The 15,859-nt window shown below is 34.3% G+C and overlaps 1 protein-coding gene across 1 annotated transcript in view; it reads right to left on the reverse strand.

The window, feature by feature from the left end:
• Positions 1-15,859, reverse strand: part of LOC139896894 (uncharacterized) — an 84,511-nt gene that overhangs the window by 54,771 nt on the left and 13,881 nt on the right. The window contains exon 3 of the mRNA XM_071879535.1: positions 11,273-11,347. Within this exon, the coding sequence (XP_071735636.1) occupies positions 11,273-11,347 (75 nt within the window). The remainder of the gene's footprint in view (positions 1-11,272; positions 11,348-15,859) is intronic.

A 15,859-nucleotide genomic window follows, 5' to 3' on the forward strand; every position in this document is an offset into this window, starting at 1 on the left:
TAGAAGCCGAAAGCTAGCTTTGTTTTATTTAGCTTATGTGTTTATCTTCCTCTTTCTGGGGCTCATTGTAGCTGACTTGCTCTTTTGTTTATTTGTCCGCAGATAACACACTAACCTTCAATGGGTTGAACAATTTGCTGGCATTTCTGAGGAAGCAACGGCTTCCCAATTTACTTTCTTGGAGAAGATCCAACTTCCTTCATACTTCTCCAATCTGTCTCTCGAGGTTGATTTTCGTCCGAATATTCAGATGACGATGCTGAACTTGATGCATTCTCTTAACCGTCTTAATGAGAGGAAAGCCCGTGTGGACGGCACCTGATGATGTAGCGTGAGGGTACGAAATAGTATTATTTTTACTAGGAAATACTACAAAATATGACACCAGTTTTATTAATTTACGGATGGGATATACCTAAACCTTGCTACAACACTATAGGCAGTGTACCTAATCGTAGAGTAGTGTAGTTTTTAGTAAGTCCGGTTTGTTCCACAGGGAGCTAGTGATTACGTACTATATTTTTATAAAACTATATTTCTATAAATATATATATAAGTAGTAATATTATTATAAAAGGGGGGTTTTTACCGTTTAATGACCGGTTTGTCGATTTTATATTTTTAAGCGTAAAGATAAATGACAATAATTAAAGTGCGTAAAATAAATAAATGACGATAAATAAAATAACAATAAATAAAATTGCGATAGAATATGAAATAAAAGGATTATGCTTATTTAAACTTTCGTAATCATGATGTTTGACGTTTTGATTTTAATTAATTGTTACTCGGGTTAATTGTCCTTTGTCCTGGTTTATTTGATACCTATCTGGTTTTTGTCCATAATAGTCCATCGGTCATAAATATAAAGTGCGAGTGTCCTCGTCAAATTACCCTTATACCCGAAGTCAAATATTCCAACTAATTAAGGATTTAAACTGTGACGCAGTTATCACTTCTGTCAACAATTACACCAGTTATCACTGTATGTAATCCACCCCTGTTTTGATTAGATATGAATATTAATTTACCCACTTGATCAGTTTGAATAATCAATTACCCAACCCGAATAATTAATTAAATGATTATAATAGGACAACGTCACTAAATAGGAGAACCATAATCATTATTAATTATTAGGTTAATTAATTTGAAGATAGGTTCGACAGACTCCAATGAGTTGTCACTCAATTAGACAATACCCCCCATCTATTAATAGTCAATAGTCCAATTTCCACAAGTGTCGGTCTTTTGCCCAAACCTTAATTATGGTACAAAGTTCAATAACCCCGTCTTAATATTTTAGCCCAACATCACGATTACTTCGGCTCAAATAAGCATAATAATAACTTAGTTACGAGACATTAAATTAAAAAGGAAGAACATATCTTACAGTGATGGTTAATCGCGTAGCGTTGCACGGACAGAATTTCGACTTAAAACCCGTAAAATATTTCTTACAATAACCCAACTAAACCATAACTTTATTATTAAAATTAACTTATATTAAAATTATAATATAAATATGTATTACATATTACAGAAGAGAGAAAGAAATATGAAGAAAGGTGTATTTTTTCATTACTCCGTGAATTCCATTTTATAGGCAATTGGTGATTTGAAATTTTCACTTATGACCCCTTAACTATGCTCAATTAACAACTTTTTATTATTTATTATTATTCTTATTATGAATTATTTAAATATTATATTATATTCTTGAGCATAGTTAACTTGTAATTTTAGCTCCGTTGCGTCGAGCGTTGAAAGTTGGTTCATGTCTCGGTTCCGGATTTTCTAACGCCTTTTCGTATAATTTAATATCTTGTACTTTGCATTTTGCGGCTTGTACTTTTTGTAATTTTGAGACGTTTCTCATCAATATATTGAACCACTTGGAGTGTAACTTGTACGTTTGACCATTTTGGACGTTTTGGTCTTTCAAATCTTCGTTTTTGTCTTTAAATCTTCATTTTCGAGCGATTTGCGTCTTTCGTCTTCGCACTTATTTATTTAACTATTACAACTAAAAATAAGGAAATTACATTTAAAAACTTTACATATTGGAACGATATTGCTACTAAATATATGTTCATTTGGAGCACTATCAAATATCCCCACACTTGAACGTTGCTTGTCCTCAAGCAATACAGTCTTGAAACAATATAATACATCACACGAGTCACTTCTTTATCCTTCACACTTTGTACATCAGTGATTTTGATATAGCGGTATAAACAATGACAGTAACGATGGTTAAAGGTGGGTGTGTCATCCACAGTTGCCTCGGGTTTAGGTCAACGACACTTGCAATCAAATAGCTGATTTACTTTCGGTTTCCAAAGCAAAGTGCACATTTGAAAGGTGGTTTACAGTCCCACATGACTATGAAAATGTAGATCCTTAAGGAAATTGGATCTTTATGAAAACATTTGATCTTTTTGAAAATTTAATCTAGCTTTTACCCTAGATAAGTTTTCCGGAATAACCATTCACCGGTGTTTGCAAAATATTTTTTTGTGGGTTGTGTGGGTTTCAGATTTGAAAATTTTAGCTCAACACTTGTGGTTTTGTGTTACCCACTTGCTAACCTTGTATTAGGAAAGCAACACGTCCAGTTTACTTGTTACGTATATTACCTTTCGGTAAACTACCGTCCGGTTGTAAAGGAAAGCGATGAACAAGAAATTGTTAAGGCAATGTCTAATGACATGCATATGATTATGGTCTTAAAACGTGTCGGATGCTAGTACTATCCTTTGTAGGAGCAATAGTAAAGATCATCCTATGATTTTTCGGTCTGGCACAAGGTCCTGTCTCCGACCATGCTATGCAACCACCGTTTCTTACGGTTGACACCCGATTTGGTTCAGGTGACCTAATGAATTCTGATGAATTCTCAGGATTTTACGTTCAATGGTAATGAACGCATTGAAAATAGGTTTTCAGAAAACAAATCGGTTTTATTTTTGATCAAAATATTTTCTCGTTCAAGCTCGAGTTTAGATATCATTGAATTCCATGAGTTTGTAATTCTCAATCTTTAAGGTCAATCTCTAGGATTGAGTAATATCAGTCTTAAAAGCTGATTTTTGATCTTTAAGGAGATTATCCTTTCTGGGGATTTGATTCATTAGTCTTATCAAGCTAATTTGCACGGTGCCCCCCCATTATGCGAGATAAATCCTTCTCATGGTTAGGATAAATCTGACCACATGGCGACCCTGTTTGATGCTGAGGTCCGTGGATTTCCTGCTGATTTTAGAGATGACTTTCTAGATTTTTCGTCAACCTACAGCTGGTCTGAACGACAACTTCATGACCTAAATCAAGAAGCGCGTTTCTTTTTCGGAAGACTTTACTTCCTTTTAATGATGGAATTGATTCATCGTGTAGATCCATCTTTCTTACAGTAAATCGGGTAAACCAGTTAATTTAGTCCAAAGTAAAAGCACCTGCAATAACTTTATAAAAACATGTGATAGATAGTTTTTAATTGAATAACTTGGTACATTCTCCCCACACTTGGCTTTTTTCATGCGTCTTTTTATATCTTAATAAATAAACTCAAGCGTTTTAGTTGTTTCTCAATTTATGTCCTTTCCGAGGTAACAATAATTTCGGCATTAACACCTAGTTTTATCGTTCATAAATATGTATAAACATGATTTTGAATTCATTTAGTTAAAAAATTTTAAAATTTTCATAATATTTAGAAAATAAGCCAAGTATAAACCCGAGAGAATTTATAACCCTTCCCCACACTTGAGATCATGCAATGCCCTCATTTGCATGAAATCAGGCTATAATTATAAATTCATGAGGGTGATTAGTGTAGGAAAGTGATTAAAAATACCCAGTTTGTAATTACAAAGCTCGTCGAATGATAGATGGCGCGCCTCATCGTTCATTCCTTCATTTATTATATCACATTTGTTGTTTTGCATCTTGTCGTCAAAATCAGTAGCTTTTGCTGAACTTAATGTTAGTCTTTGAAAGTGCGTTGTTTTACCCTGTTGTTTACATGATAAAATACAAACATATATACATATTTTTAAAGTTGGGTATATTACCCCACGTTCAAAAATTTATAAAATCAAATATTTTTTTTTTTTGCATACTTTAAATCAATAAAATTAAAAATAATGATGACAAAATTTTTCGCCCCGCCCTCGGGTAAAGTAATTTCGGCTCAACGACCTAGTCTTCAACTCACGACGAATTTTAAAAAACATTTTTTTTCAACTTAATGAAATAAAGTAAATTTTTGTTTTTAAATTCACACAAAACTTAAAAAGAAAACATATTAATTTCATATAAAACCTAAAAAATAAAAAAATTCAGAATGGGGGGAGAAAACTAGTTCTTTAGTGTCTGCTAGTGGAAAAGACCAATCGGATTCCATTCTCGGAACTACACGAGAACAGAACAACTAACTCCAAACAGCATTTTCTTTTTAGAATATTTGAATCTCCTCACAATTAGGTAGATGTGGTGTCGAAATTGTGATTAACTTCATCGTCAATTTCTCTTGGACCATAATCAACTTGCATATCTGTGACTTTTGCTTTAAGCCAGTGACCAGCTTTTTCCGTAATATCCACAAATTCAACTAGCTTCGCCTTTTCTTTAGGCGACAGATTGGATACTAACCAGTTATATAACTTAAAGTTCCCCTTACTTTTAGCATCAATAACCCGTTTAAAAAGTTTCTTCATTGAACTGCTAATAACGGGGTCATTTAATTTCGTATCAACTATGGGGTTCTTTATTATCAAGTCATCATTAGGTGTTACTTCATTTTCCCCACACTTAGGTGTTCTATTATTGTTAAGCATTACCGTTGGAGTTGGTAAAACAACATGGTTCTTACCAATCGTTTTTGTCGGTTCAACGGTTTTAGTTTGTGGATATTTAAACTTTCGAATCATAAAGGTGATCGATTTCTCATCATTACTAAGTGTCATTCTACCCTTTCTTACATCAAATAACGCCCCGGTGGACGCTAAGAATGGTCGACCTAAAATTAGAGGAACGTTTGAGTCCTCTTCTATGTCAATGACAATGAATTCGACTAGAAAGGTTAAATTACCTACTTGAACGGGTAGGTTGTCAGCAATTCCAACTGGGTGCTTAATGGTTTGATCAAGGAGTCGAACACTTATATCCGTTGGAGTTAACTCACCTACACCTAATCTCTTATATAATGAAAGAGGCATAACACTCACACTTGAACCTAAATCTGCTAGTGCATCATACATGACACAGTCACTAAGTAGACAAGGAACAATAAATTCACCCGGATCACCTACCCTAGGTGGAGGATTTGGTGGAACTGTCTTCACCGGGTTTACTTCTACTGTTTTTGTTTCTTGCACTTTTTTATTCTTCTTCTTCTTCTTTCCAGAGGTATCACAAACTTTATTACCTATTACTTGCTCATACTCAACTCCTTTTCTTGGAAACAGGATGGGTGGTCTGTATGGTGCCACCACTGGCTTTACATACTCGGGTGGTGGTGGTGGTGTAACTTCTTCATTGTTACTTACATCTAAAACCTCCCCATCTTCTGATGCTGGTTTTTCAGAATTTGTTGAAACCATATTAACATTTTCATTCTGAGGATTTACTTCAGTATTACTCGGTAGCTTTCCTTGTTTCCTTTCACTCATCAATCTAACAAGAGTACCTACTTGTTTTTCTAGATTCAAAATAGAAGCTTGTTGAGTTCTAAATGACTGATCAAACCTCTCATTCGTTTGAGTTTGAGTTTCAATAAATTTTGTTTGAGATTCAACTAGCTTAAATACCACTTCTTCCAGATTTGACTTTTTCTCTTCGGTTTGTTGTGGTGGTTTATACAAGCCAGGTCTTTGTTGATTGAAAGTGTTGTTTTGAGTTGGTTGGTTATTCGGACCTTGTTGGTTATACGAGTTATTGTCGGGTCCTTTTGGATTGTAAAGAATGTTTTGATTTCGATTGAAGTTTGGCCTTGACGGTTGATAATTATTCTGATAACTATTTTCCAGCCTTTGGTTCATGTAGACAACATTCTCACGTTGTTCCATCGTTTGTTCAATGTGACAGTCTTTCATTAAGTGTGGTCCACCGCATTGCTCACAACTGATTCGTATTGCGTGAATATCTTTATTCATCTTTTCCATTCGTCTCTCGAAAGCATCTATTTTTGCGGAAACAGAATCAAAGTTATGGCTAGAATCAGCTCTAGCCGCTTTAGATGAACGATATATATCTTTCTCTTGGTGCCACTCATGAGAGTGGGAGGCTGTGTTATCAATAATTTTGTAAGCTTCAGTTGCGGTTTTCTTCATAATGGAACCACCAGCTGTTATGTCGATGTCTTTTCGTGTAGCAACGTTGACACCTTGGTAGAATATTTGTACTATTTGATAAGTGTCTAAACCGTGTTGAGGACATCCTCTCAACAACTTTCCAAATCTTGTCCACGCCTCATATAGAGTTTCATTTGACTTTTGTGTGAATGTAACAATTTCTCCTTGAAGTCTCACGGCTTTAGATGCCGGAAAGAATCTTTTAAGAAATTTCTCAACTAAAACATCCCATGTGTCAATCGCCCCTTCAGGTAACGATTCTAACCAATCTTTGGCTTCTCCCTTTAAAGTCCAGGGATACAACATGAGATAGATCTGTTCATCCTCAACTTCTCGGATTTTGAATAGTGTACAGATCCTATTAAACGTACGAAGATGTTCGTTTGGATCTTCCTTCGGCGCACCACTATATTGGCACTGATTAGTTACCATGTGTAGGATTTGTCCTTTGATTTCATAATCTGGCGCATTAATGTCTGGCTTAATAATGGCGTGACCTTGGCCCGTGCGTGTGGCTCTCATTCGGTCTTCCATACTTAGAGGTTCCAGATTTTTCATAATTGAATTTGTTGAATACGAATCACTAGAAGATTCTGATTTAATGGTTTGTGGTTCAGGAGGAATGATTAGTGGTTCTGGATCTTGGAATTGTCCCTGAATATTCTCCGGATTCTCAATTGTGAGGTCGGGTTCAAAAGATGGATTATCGGAAATTTGAGTTGGAGTTCTTGGTCGACTAGATGATGATTCTAAAGAAAAATCAACGGCGACAATATTGGCTAGATGTCTTGATCGAGTTATAGGTGGTGAACGTATGAAAGGTGGTGAACGTTTCACTCGGTGCATTCACTGAATATCCTATTAGTTTTTAAAAGGAAAAAAAAATTATATAAGTTATCCAATTAATAGACTTTTCTGATTTTGCCCACGTTTCGAATAGCCAAAAGATGCAGCAGAGGGGCAGGATTCGTTTGGTCTCAATATAATTGAGTACTGTTTGGCTCCAATAACCCGGTCCACGTACAAATCCAACTATTACTACGAACCAGAAAATTTTGATGTCTATCAATTTAACCACTTAAAATAAATTTTCGTAATTTTAAGAAATTTAGATAAGAAGTAGAATAAAAATCTTATCCTAAAACTAGAATAGCGAGAAATAAGAAAGAAAAAAAAAACGCGTCGAAAAAGGTCGAAAAATAAAAGGTCGAAAAATAGGCGTCGAAAAATAAAAATAAGAAAGTAGCGCGAAAAACGGCGTCGCAAAATTCTAAAGCACATAAATCTTAGTCTAAGGAATAAGCACTTAAGGGATTTTACGGCAAACCTAAAAATTCTAGAAATAAAAATAACTATGGCAAAACTAAACTTAATATTAAAAATTATAACTAGAGTCTAAAAATCTAAAGGTAATAAAAAAAAAAAATTTTTTTTTTATTTTTTTTTTTATATTTCGTTTTTTAAGGATTTAAAATTTTTTTTTTAAAATTTTTTTTTATATATATTTTTTTTAAAACTTTTTTTTTTTAAAATTTTTCTTTAAAAAAAAACGATTTTTTTACAATTTTTTTTTTAAACGAATATTTTTTTTAAAAAAAATTATTTTTTTCTTTAAAAAAATGATTTTTTTACACATTTTTTTTTTTTTAAAAAAACGATTTTTTTTACCCAAATTTTTTTTTAAAGGAATTAATAATTTTTTTATTATTATTATTTTTTTTCAAATCTTTTTTTTTAACTCATTTACTATTCATAAATAGTAAATGAAAAGAAATTAATTAATTTACTATTCACATGAAAGCGACATGATAGAAATTATTAATTGCAAGTTACATAATATACCCCTGAAATATTTAATAAATACGACTTTTTAAAACTTTTAAAACTTTTACGTATCAAATTTGATTATAAAATATTATTATATTATTATATTTTATTTCAATATTATTATATTATTATATTTATTAAATTATTATATTTAAATTAATATATCTTTAATCAATCAAAAACTATAAAAAAAAACTTAAATACCCCGTGAAAACACAAAAAGTGTCCCCGAAATTACTTTTTTTTATAACTATATTTTTACAGATATAAATTAAAAATATAGCGTTTTAGCGCTCCCCGGCAGCGGCGCCAAAAACTTGATGATGTAGCGTGAGGGTACGAAATAGTATTATTTTTACTAGGAAATACTACAAAATATGATACCAGTTTTATTAATTTACGGATGGGATATACCTAAACCTTGCTACAACACTATAGGCAGTGTACCTAATCGTAGAGTAGTGTAGTTTTTAGTAAGTCCGGTTCGTTCCACAGGGAGCTAGTGATTACGTACTATATTTTTATAAAACTATATTTATATAAATATATATATATAAGTAGTAATATTATTATAAAAGGGGGGTTTTTACCGTTTAATGACCGGTTTGTCGATTTTATATTTTTAAGCGTAAAGATAAATGACAATAATTAAAGTGCGTAAAATAAATAAATGACGATAAATAAAATAACAATAAATAAAATTGCGATAGAATATGAAATAAAAGGATTATGCTTATTTAAACTTTCGTAATCATGATGTTTGACGTTTTGATTTTAATTAATTGTTACTCGGGTTAATTGTCCTTTGTCCTGGTTTATTTGATACCTATCTGGTTTTTGTCCATAATAGTCCATCGGTCATAAATATAAAGTGCGAGTGTCCTCGTCAAATTACCCTTATACCCGAAGTCAAATATTCCAACTAATTAAGGATTTAAACTGTGACGCAGTTATCACTTCTGTCAACAATTACACCAGTTATCACTGTATGTAATCCACCCCTGTTTTGATTAGATATGAATATTAATTTACCCACTTGATCAGTTTGAATAATCAATTACCCAACCCGAATAATTAATTAAATGATTATAATAGGACAACGTCACTAAATAGGAGAACCATAATCATTATTAATTATTAGGTTAATTAATTTGAAGATAGGTTCGACAGACTCCAATGAGTTGTCACTCAATTAGACAATACCCCCCATCTATTAATAGTCAATAGTCCAATTTCCACAAGTGTCGGTCTTTTGCCCAAACCTTAATTATGGTACAAAGTTCAATAACCCCGTCTTAATATTTTAGCCCAACATCACTCATTACTTCGGCTCAAATAAGCATAATAATAACTTAGTTACGAGACATTAAATTAAAAAGGAAGAACATAGCTTACAGTGATGGTTAATCGCGTAGCGTTGCACGGACAGAATTTCGACTTAAAACCCGTAAAATATTTCTTACAATAACCCAACTAAACCATAACTTTATTATTAAAATTAACTTATATTAAAATTATAATATAAATATGTATTACATATTACAGAAGAGAGAAAGAAATATGAAGAAAGGTATATTTTTTCATTACTCCGTGAATTTCATTTTATAGGCAATTGGTGATTTGAAATTTTCACTTATGACCCCTTAACTATGCTCAATTAACAACTTTTTATTATTTATTATTATTCTTATTATGAATTATTTAAATATTATATTATATTCTTGAGCATAGTTAACTTGTAATTTTAGCTCCGTTGCGTCGAGCGTTGAAAGTTGGTTCATGTCTCGGTTCCGGATTTTCTAACGCCTTTTCGTATAATTTAATATCTTGTACTTTGCATTTTGCGGCTTGTACTTTTTGTAATTTTGAGACGTTTCTCATCAATATATTGAACCACTTGGAGTGTAACTTGTACGTTTGACCATTTTGGACGTTTTGGTCTTTCAAATCTTCGTTTTTGTCTTTAAATCTTCATTTTCGAGCGATTTGCGTCTTTCGTCTTCGCACTTATTTATTTAACTATTACAACTAAAAATAAGGAAATTACATTTAAAAACTTTACATATCGGAACGATATTGCTACTAAATATATGTTCATTTGGAGCACTATCAGCACCCGCAGCTCTATGCAAGAGACGCAGAGTCCTAGGGAAGCGCGCGATCGCGTGATCGAGTTGAGAGATCGACTTGATGCTGCCCAAAAGGCAAGATAGCGTGATCGAGTTGAGAGATCGACTTGATGTTGCCGAAAAGGCGAGATCGCGTGATCGACTTGAGAGATCAACTTGATGTTCCGGTGGCGTTTGGCAGCTTACCATCCTGTTGGTGGTGACCGTCGAATCTGTTTGTTCTCAGAATGTGATTCTCGGGTTGCGGTGGTTGGTTGCCACCCAGTTGGTGGTCCTTCAACGGTTGCTTGTTTGTCGGTAGTGGAGGGGGATTTTGGTATGGTGAGACACATTGGTTCACCAACCTTTTGGTGGTGACCATCGGTAGATGTGCCGTCCGGTTTGTTTTTCGGTGGTTGAGCTACTTTTCTCCCTGTTGGAGTGGGCATCGGTGGCTGCTGGAGGACGGTGGGAGGTAAGGGTGTGGGTGGTCGACGAGTCTGTGGCGGGTCGGGTTTTGCGTTGCCGTGGTTTTATTTGATGGGTCCTTTCCGGAATGTCATTGGATTTAAACCAGGCGACGATCTCCATGTTAGAGATCTAATTTAGATCCGAGGACGGAGTTGGTATTTTGCGGTTTGGACTTCTCTTCGATGGCTGGATATCTTCGTGGTTGCTGGTCTTGTTCTGTATTCGTTGCAGTGGCAGTCGGCTCTCTGCTGACCATTGCGGTCGTTCTGTTTGTTTAGTACATTTGTTTAGTATAGCTGGTATAGTAGTTTCCTTTGTTATAGCGTTAGTTGTCATTATATTCTTGGTTAAACGCGTTTTTCTCACCTTATTGATGAGCCATTTGATTAGGAATTTTAGTTTGTAGCTAGAGCTCGGTTTTGACTCTATTGTATCGGTTGTAAGAGTTGATCTCCGGATCCGTTTAATAATGTTATCGTTTTTTCGCAAAAAAAAAGTTCATGAGCCACTTACCTCACTAGTGCACGAGGGTATATCTGCACATATTTCGTCCAACTTTATCCGTAAATCCTCTTCGTCACCGTCACACTACATTAAATCAAGGTCAATTAACAAGATCATTATACTATTATACTACATTATCTATCTATCTATCTATCTATCTATATCTATATCTATATCTATATCTATATCTATGTATATATATTATATAAAGTGCGTGACCATAATTTTACGTGTCACCTCCTGGTTTATTCTGCCACCTGTCACTGTCTCGTAAATTACATAATTTTATACTTAATCTCTTAGAATATTATATAGATATTATTGTCAAATATAAGTATAATATTTATATTATGTTAATAACTAGCTAGATATTTATCAATATTAGATTACTCCATTTTACATAAATATTTATAATTTTATATTTAAAACTAATTGATACCTTTTGATCCTTCCATGCGATCAATTAGGGTTTGAAAACATCGCAATTGTTTTTATGGAACTCATCGCAATTGTAATGTGAAAATCCGTGAGATTACGTTACAGTTGTTTGTTTTTAAATAGCAGGGATAGTACAGTAATTTAATTACGTTGATGACGTTTCTTCCCCTAAAAAAAACGTATACATGGCAATGAAGGGTGGGGATTGAAAGACTTTTTTGGATTTAAAAGTGAAAATTATGTCATTTAAGATTTGTGTATAAATGATGATTTATTAAAAGTTTTCTTATTCTTATAATATATATAAGACATATAAGAGATATGAGATTTATTATATTTATCATATTTATTAGTCCGGAGCAGCCCGCGCGATGCAGCGGGAACTTTCGGCATGCATGTTCGTATTTAACGTAGCGTTGTGTATGTACAGAGAGAGAAACGGCTAATGTGTTAAGATCCATTTAGATGTCGGTGTGTTTAGCGTTTTTAAAAAGGTAACCGTTTCGGACGTACTTAGTCTCGTTTTGTTCGCATTTATTTCAAGTTTAACGGTATTAGCGGTGAAAATTAATTTGTGATAGGTAGGAAGATAGAGCACGTTGTAGTTTATGGTGAGATTTGTTTTTTGATTTAAATTAAAAATTGAAGTTACGCTATTAACCCCTGCACAATTTAACAGGCGAAGATAGTTGAGGGGGTAAGTGAAAAATTGTTGTGTGAACACAAGTGATGAAACTACAATTTTTTGGTGGGGAACGACATCAAACCGCACCACTTTTAGTATACTAGCCCGGACCGGCCCGCGCGTTGCGGCGGGAGCTTTCGGCATGCGTATTCATATTTAACGTAGCGTTGTGTATTTACAGAGGGGAACACGGCCCATGTGTTAAGCGCCGTTTTAAATGTCGTTGTGTTAAGCGTATTTTAAAAAGTATCCGTTTCGAACGTAGTTAGTTTTGTTTTGTTCAGTAAATTTTTTCGAGTGTAACGGTGATGTCGGAAAAATTTAACTCCCGGCGAACAGAAAGATACGGGCTGTCGTTGTGTTTAGCGTTTTTTAAAAAGTGTCCATTTCGAACGTGGTTATTTTCGTTTTGTTCATAAAATTATTTCGAGTCTGACGCTGCCTTCGAAAAAATTTAACTCGTGGCGAGCGGGAAGATACGGGTTGTCGTTGTGTTTAGCGTTTTTTTGAGAAGTGTCCGTTTTGCTTATAGTTAGTCCCGTTGGGTTCGTAAGATTTTTTCGAGTTGAACGGTGGTCTCTGAAAAATTTAACTCTCACCGAGCGAGAAGATAGGGCCCGTTATAAATTCGGGTGGAATTAGTTTCTTTTATTTTAATAAAATAATATATTTATACTTTTTACCCCTGAAAAAATGTATACTTGAGGGGCGGTTGTGTAAATATAGGCGAAGTTGAGGGACCGTTTATAATGTGAACGGAAACTCAAAACGTTAAGCGGATATAACTGAAACGACGACATTCGGCACCACTTTTAGTATGTAAGTGTTAATGTTAATTAATAATATAAGTGCTAATGTTAATGTTAATGTTAATGTTAATGTTAATTAATGTTAATTAATAATTCATAATTAATATTTATATTACTTTATTATGATTATATTAGTTTTAAGTTTTTACGGAGTATATATATTTTCATCATATGTTTATTTTACTACCCCGAGCTGTACATAATTACAAATAAGCCTTCCGAATTTGATTTATACTCATTTTGTATCAACTAATTATTACTTATTAATTACAACGAAGTAGTTACTAATATTATATATTTTATGCCTAAATGATGTTTAAGCTACAACTTAAGTTTTTACTGTGAATATATGTTTTCGGTATTAGTTAATATTTGTTTAGTCATTGCCATTGGTTAACAAGTAAAAACAATCTTTTATAGGCTCATGTTTGTCAATTGAAGATAAAATTATTATTTGGTAATCTTTATAAATATTTAGATCTATGCATGCTCCACTTTGTTTGAGGGTTGACATAATTAACAAATAATCGATAAAACACAAAAAATGAGCCCGTAAAAAGTTAATTTAAAACTGATCGTTAATAATAATATTTTATTTTATGTACATTTATAATTGTATATGCTTAATGGTTCAAACGTACGACTTCATTATCTATGCGTTAGTATTCAATACTATTAGTTCCGATACAAATATTATCAGTAGTAAAAGGTTTTTTCATTATAATTGAATTATAGATAAAGTATCAGTACTAACGTTCGAATACTAATGTATACGACTCTCGTGCAACGCACGGGCTCATAAAACTAGTATACATATAAATCTATACCCACGAAGGTATTCTGTTGATCAAGCTAAGAAAACGGCAACACCATGTTATTATAACTAGGGAAAATTCCATCAAAAGGTAACCTTTTTACAAATTCCTATTTTAGATAATCTATGTATTTTGACGTTTAAAGGATTGTTTTACCAAATGTTAATAAAAAATAAGAGTATCATTACTTTTAAGTTAAAACTCCGACAAAAAATTAACGATACTCCATGTTTTTAAGTAGATCATATGCAAGACTGATTATTGTCACTTACATCATGACACGGAATTTTTAAGTAAATCATAAGTTAAAACTCCGTCAAAAAATTAACGATACTCAATGTTTTTAAGTAAATCATATGCAAGACTGAACTCGCCTTGATTTGATGATGGCCGCAACCAAAACAGTGGTCATGATGTAGGTAAAAATTATTTTCAAAAGTTGAGCATTAGTAGCGTTATTCATAGCTAGAGGCCGCAACCAACAGGTTGTCATTGATTGTGATGAGACTTTTATCCCGTTTGTTAAACCGGCATCGATACGCAATGTCCTCAGTCTGGCGGTCTCCAGACACTGGCCTATTCATCAGCTAGATATCAAGAACGCCTTTCTTCACGGACAGCTCTCAGAGACTGTGTATATGCATTAGCCACCAGGGTTTCGGGATCCCAGATACCCGGATCACGTCTGCTTATTGCAGAAATCCTTATATGGTCTTAAACAGGCCCCTCGCGCTTGGTTTCAGCGCTTTGCAGGTTATGCTCAGAGGCTCGGCTTTTATCAAATTCGATGTGACACCTCTCTTTTTATCTATCACCAGGGATCCGCCACTGCGTACCTACTATTATATGTTGATGATATTATCTTGATTGCCGCCTCCACATGTTTACTTCAGCAGATTATCGCTTCCTTACATAAGGAATTTGATATGACTGATTTGGGCCCATTGAACTACTTACTTGTTATTCACGGCACTCGTACTGCTTCTGGTCTTTTCCTCTCACAAAAACAGTATGCCACTGAGGTTATTGAGCGGGCTGGTATGCCCACTTGTCACCCTTGTCGGACCTCGATTGAACCGGGTGCCAAGCTTACTTGCCACGGTCCTCCTGTCAAGGACCCCACTCTCTATCGGAGTCTTGCCGAAGCATTACAGTATCTCACTTTTACTAGACCGGATATTTCTTATGCAGTTCTGCAAGTATGTCTCTTCATGCACGATCCTCGAGAGCAGCATATGCATGCCCTCAAAAGGATCATTCGGTACATTCAGGGAACCACCGACCTTGGTCTTCAGTTATATGCATCTTCTCACACCTTACTGGTTGCTTATTCTGACGCTTATTGGGCAGGCTGCCCCACTACTAGGCGATCCACATCCGGTTACTGCATTTTTCTCGGCAATAACCTCCTATCCTGGTCATCTAAGCGGCAACTCACGCCCTCTCGTTCCAGTGCCGAAGCAGAGTATCGTGGGGTTGCTAATGCAGTTGCCGAGACTTGTTGGGTTCGTAATCTGCTTCGAGAGTTACATTGTCCTCTCACGTCGACTACTCTTGTCTACTGTGACAATGTCAGCTCTGTCTATCTTGTAACATCCCGCATTTTTCCGTTAAATTTATTTTAACACCGTCTTTTTTTTTTTTTTAAATAATATCTTTCGTCATTTAATTTGGTATCTTTCGTTAACTAACGTTCATAATATCCTCGTTATTTAATTATAACGTCACCCGTTTACTCGAGCGTTTTAAAATATTCTTTTGGTTATTTCCCGCACCCGCTTTGAAACTAGAGGGACCAAACTTGCCAAGGGACCAAACCTTTGACTAGGTCAAAGAGGTCAAACCTCCC

This window comes from Rutidosis leptorrhynchoides, chromosome 3 (genome assembly GCF_046630445.1).
Source record: "Rutidosis leptorrhynchoides isolate AG116_Rl617_1_P2 chromosome 3, CSIRO_AGI_Rlap_v1, whole genome shotgun sequence".
NCBI classification, from domain to species: Eukaryota; Viridiplantae; Streptophyta; class Magnoliopsida; order Asterales; family Asteraceae; genus Rutidosis; species Rutidosis leptorrhynchoides.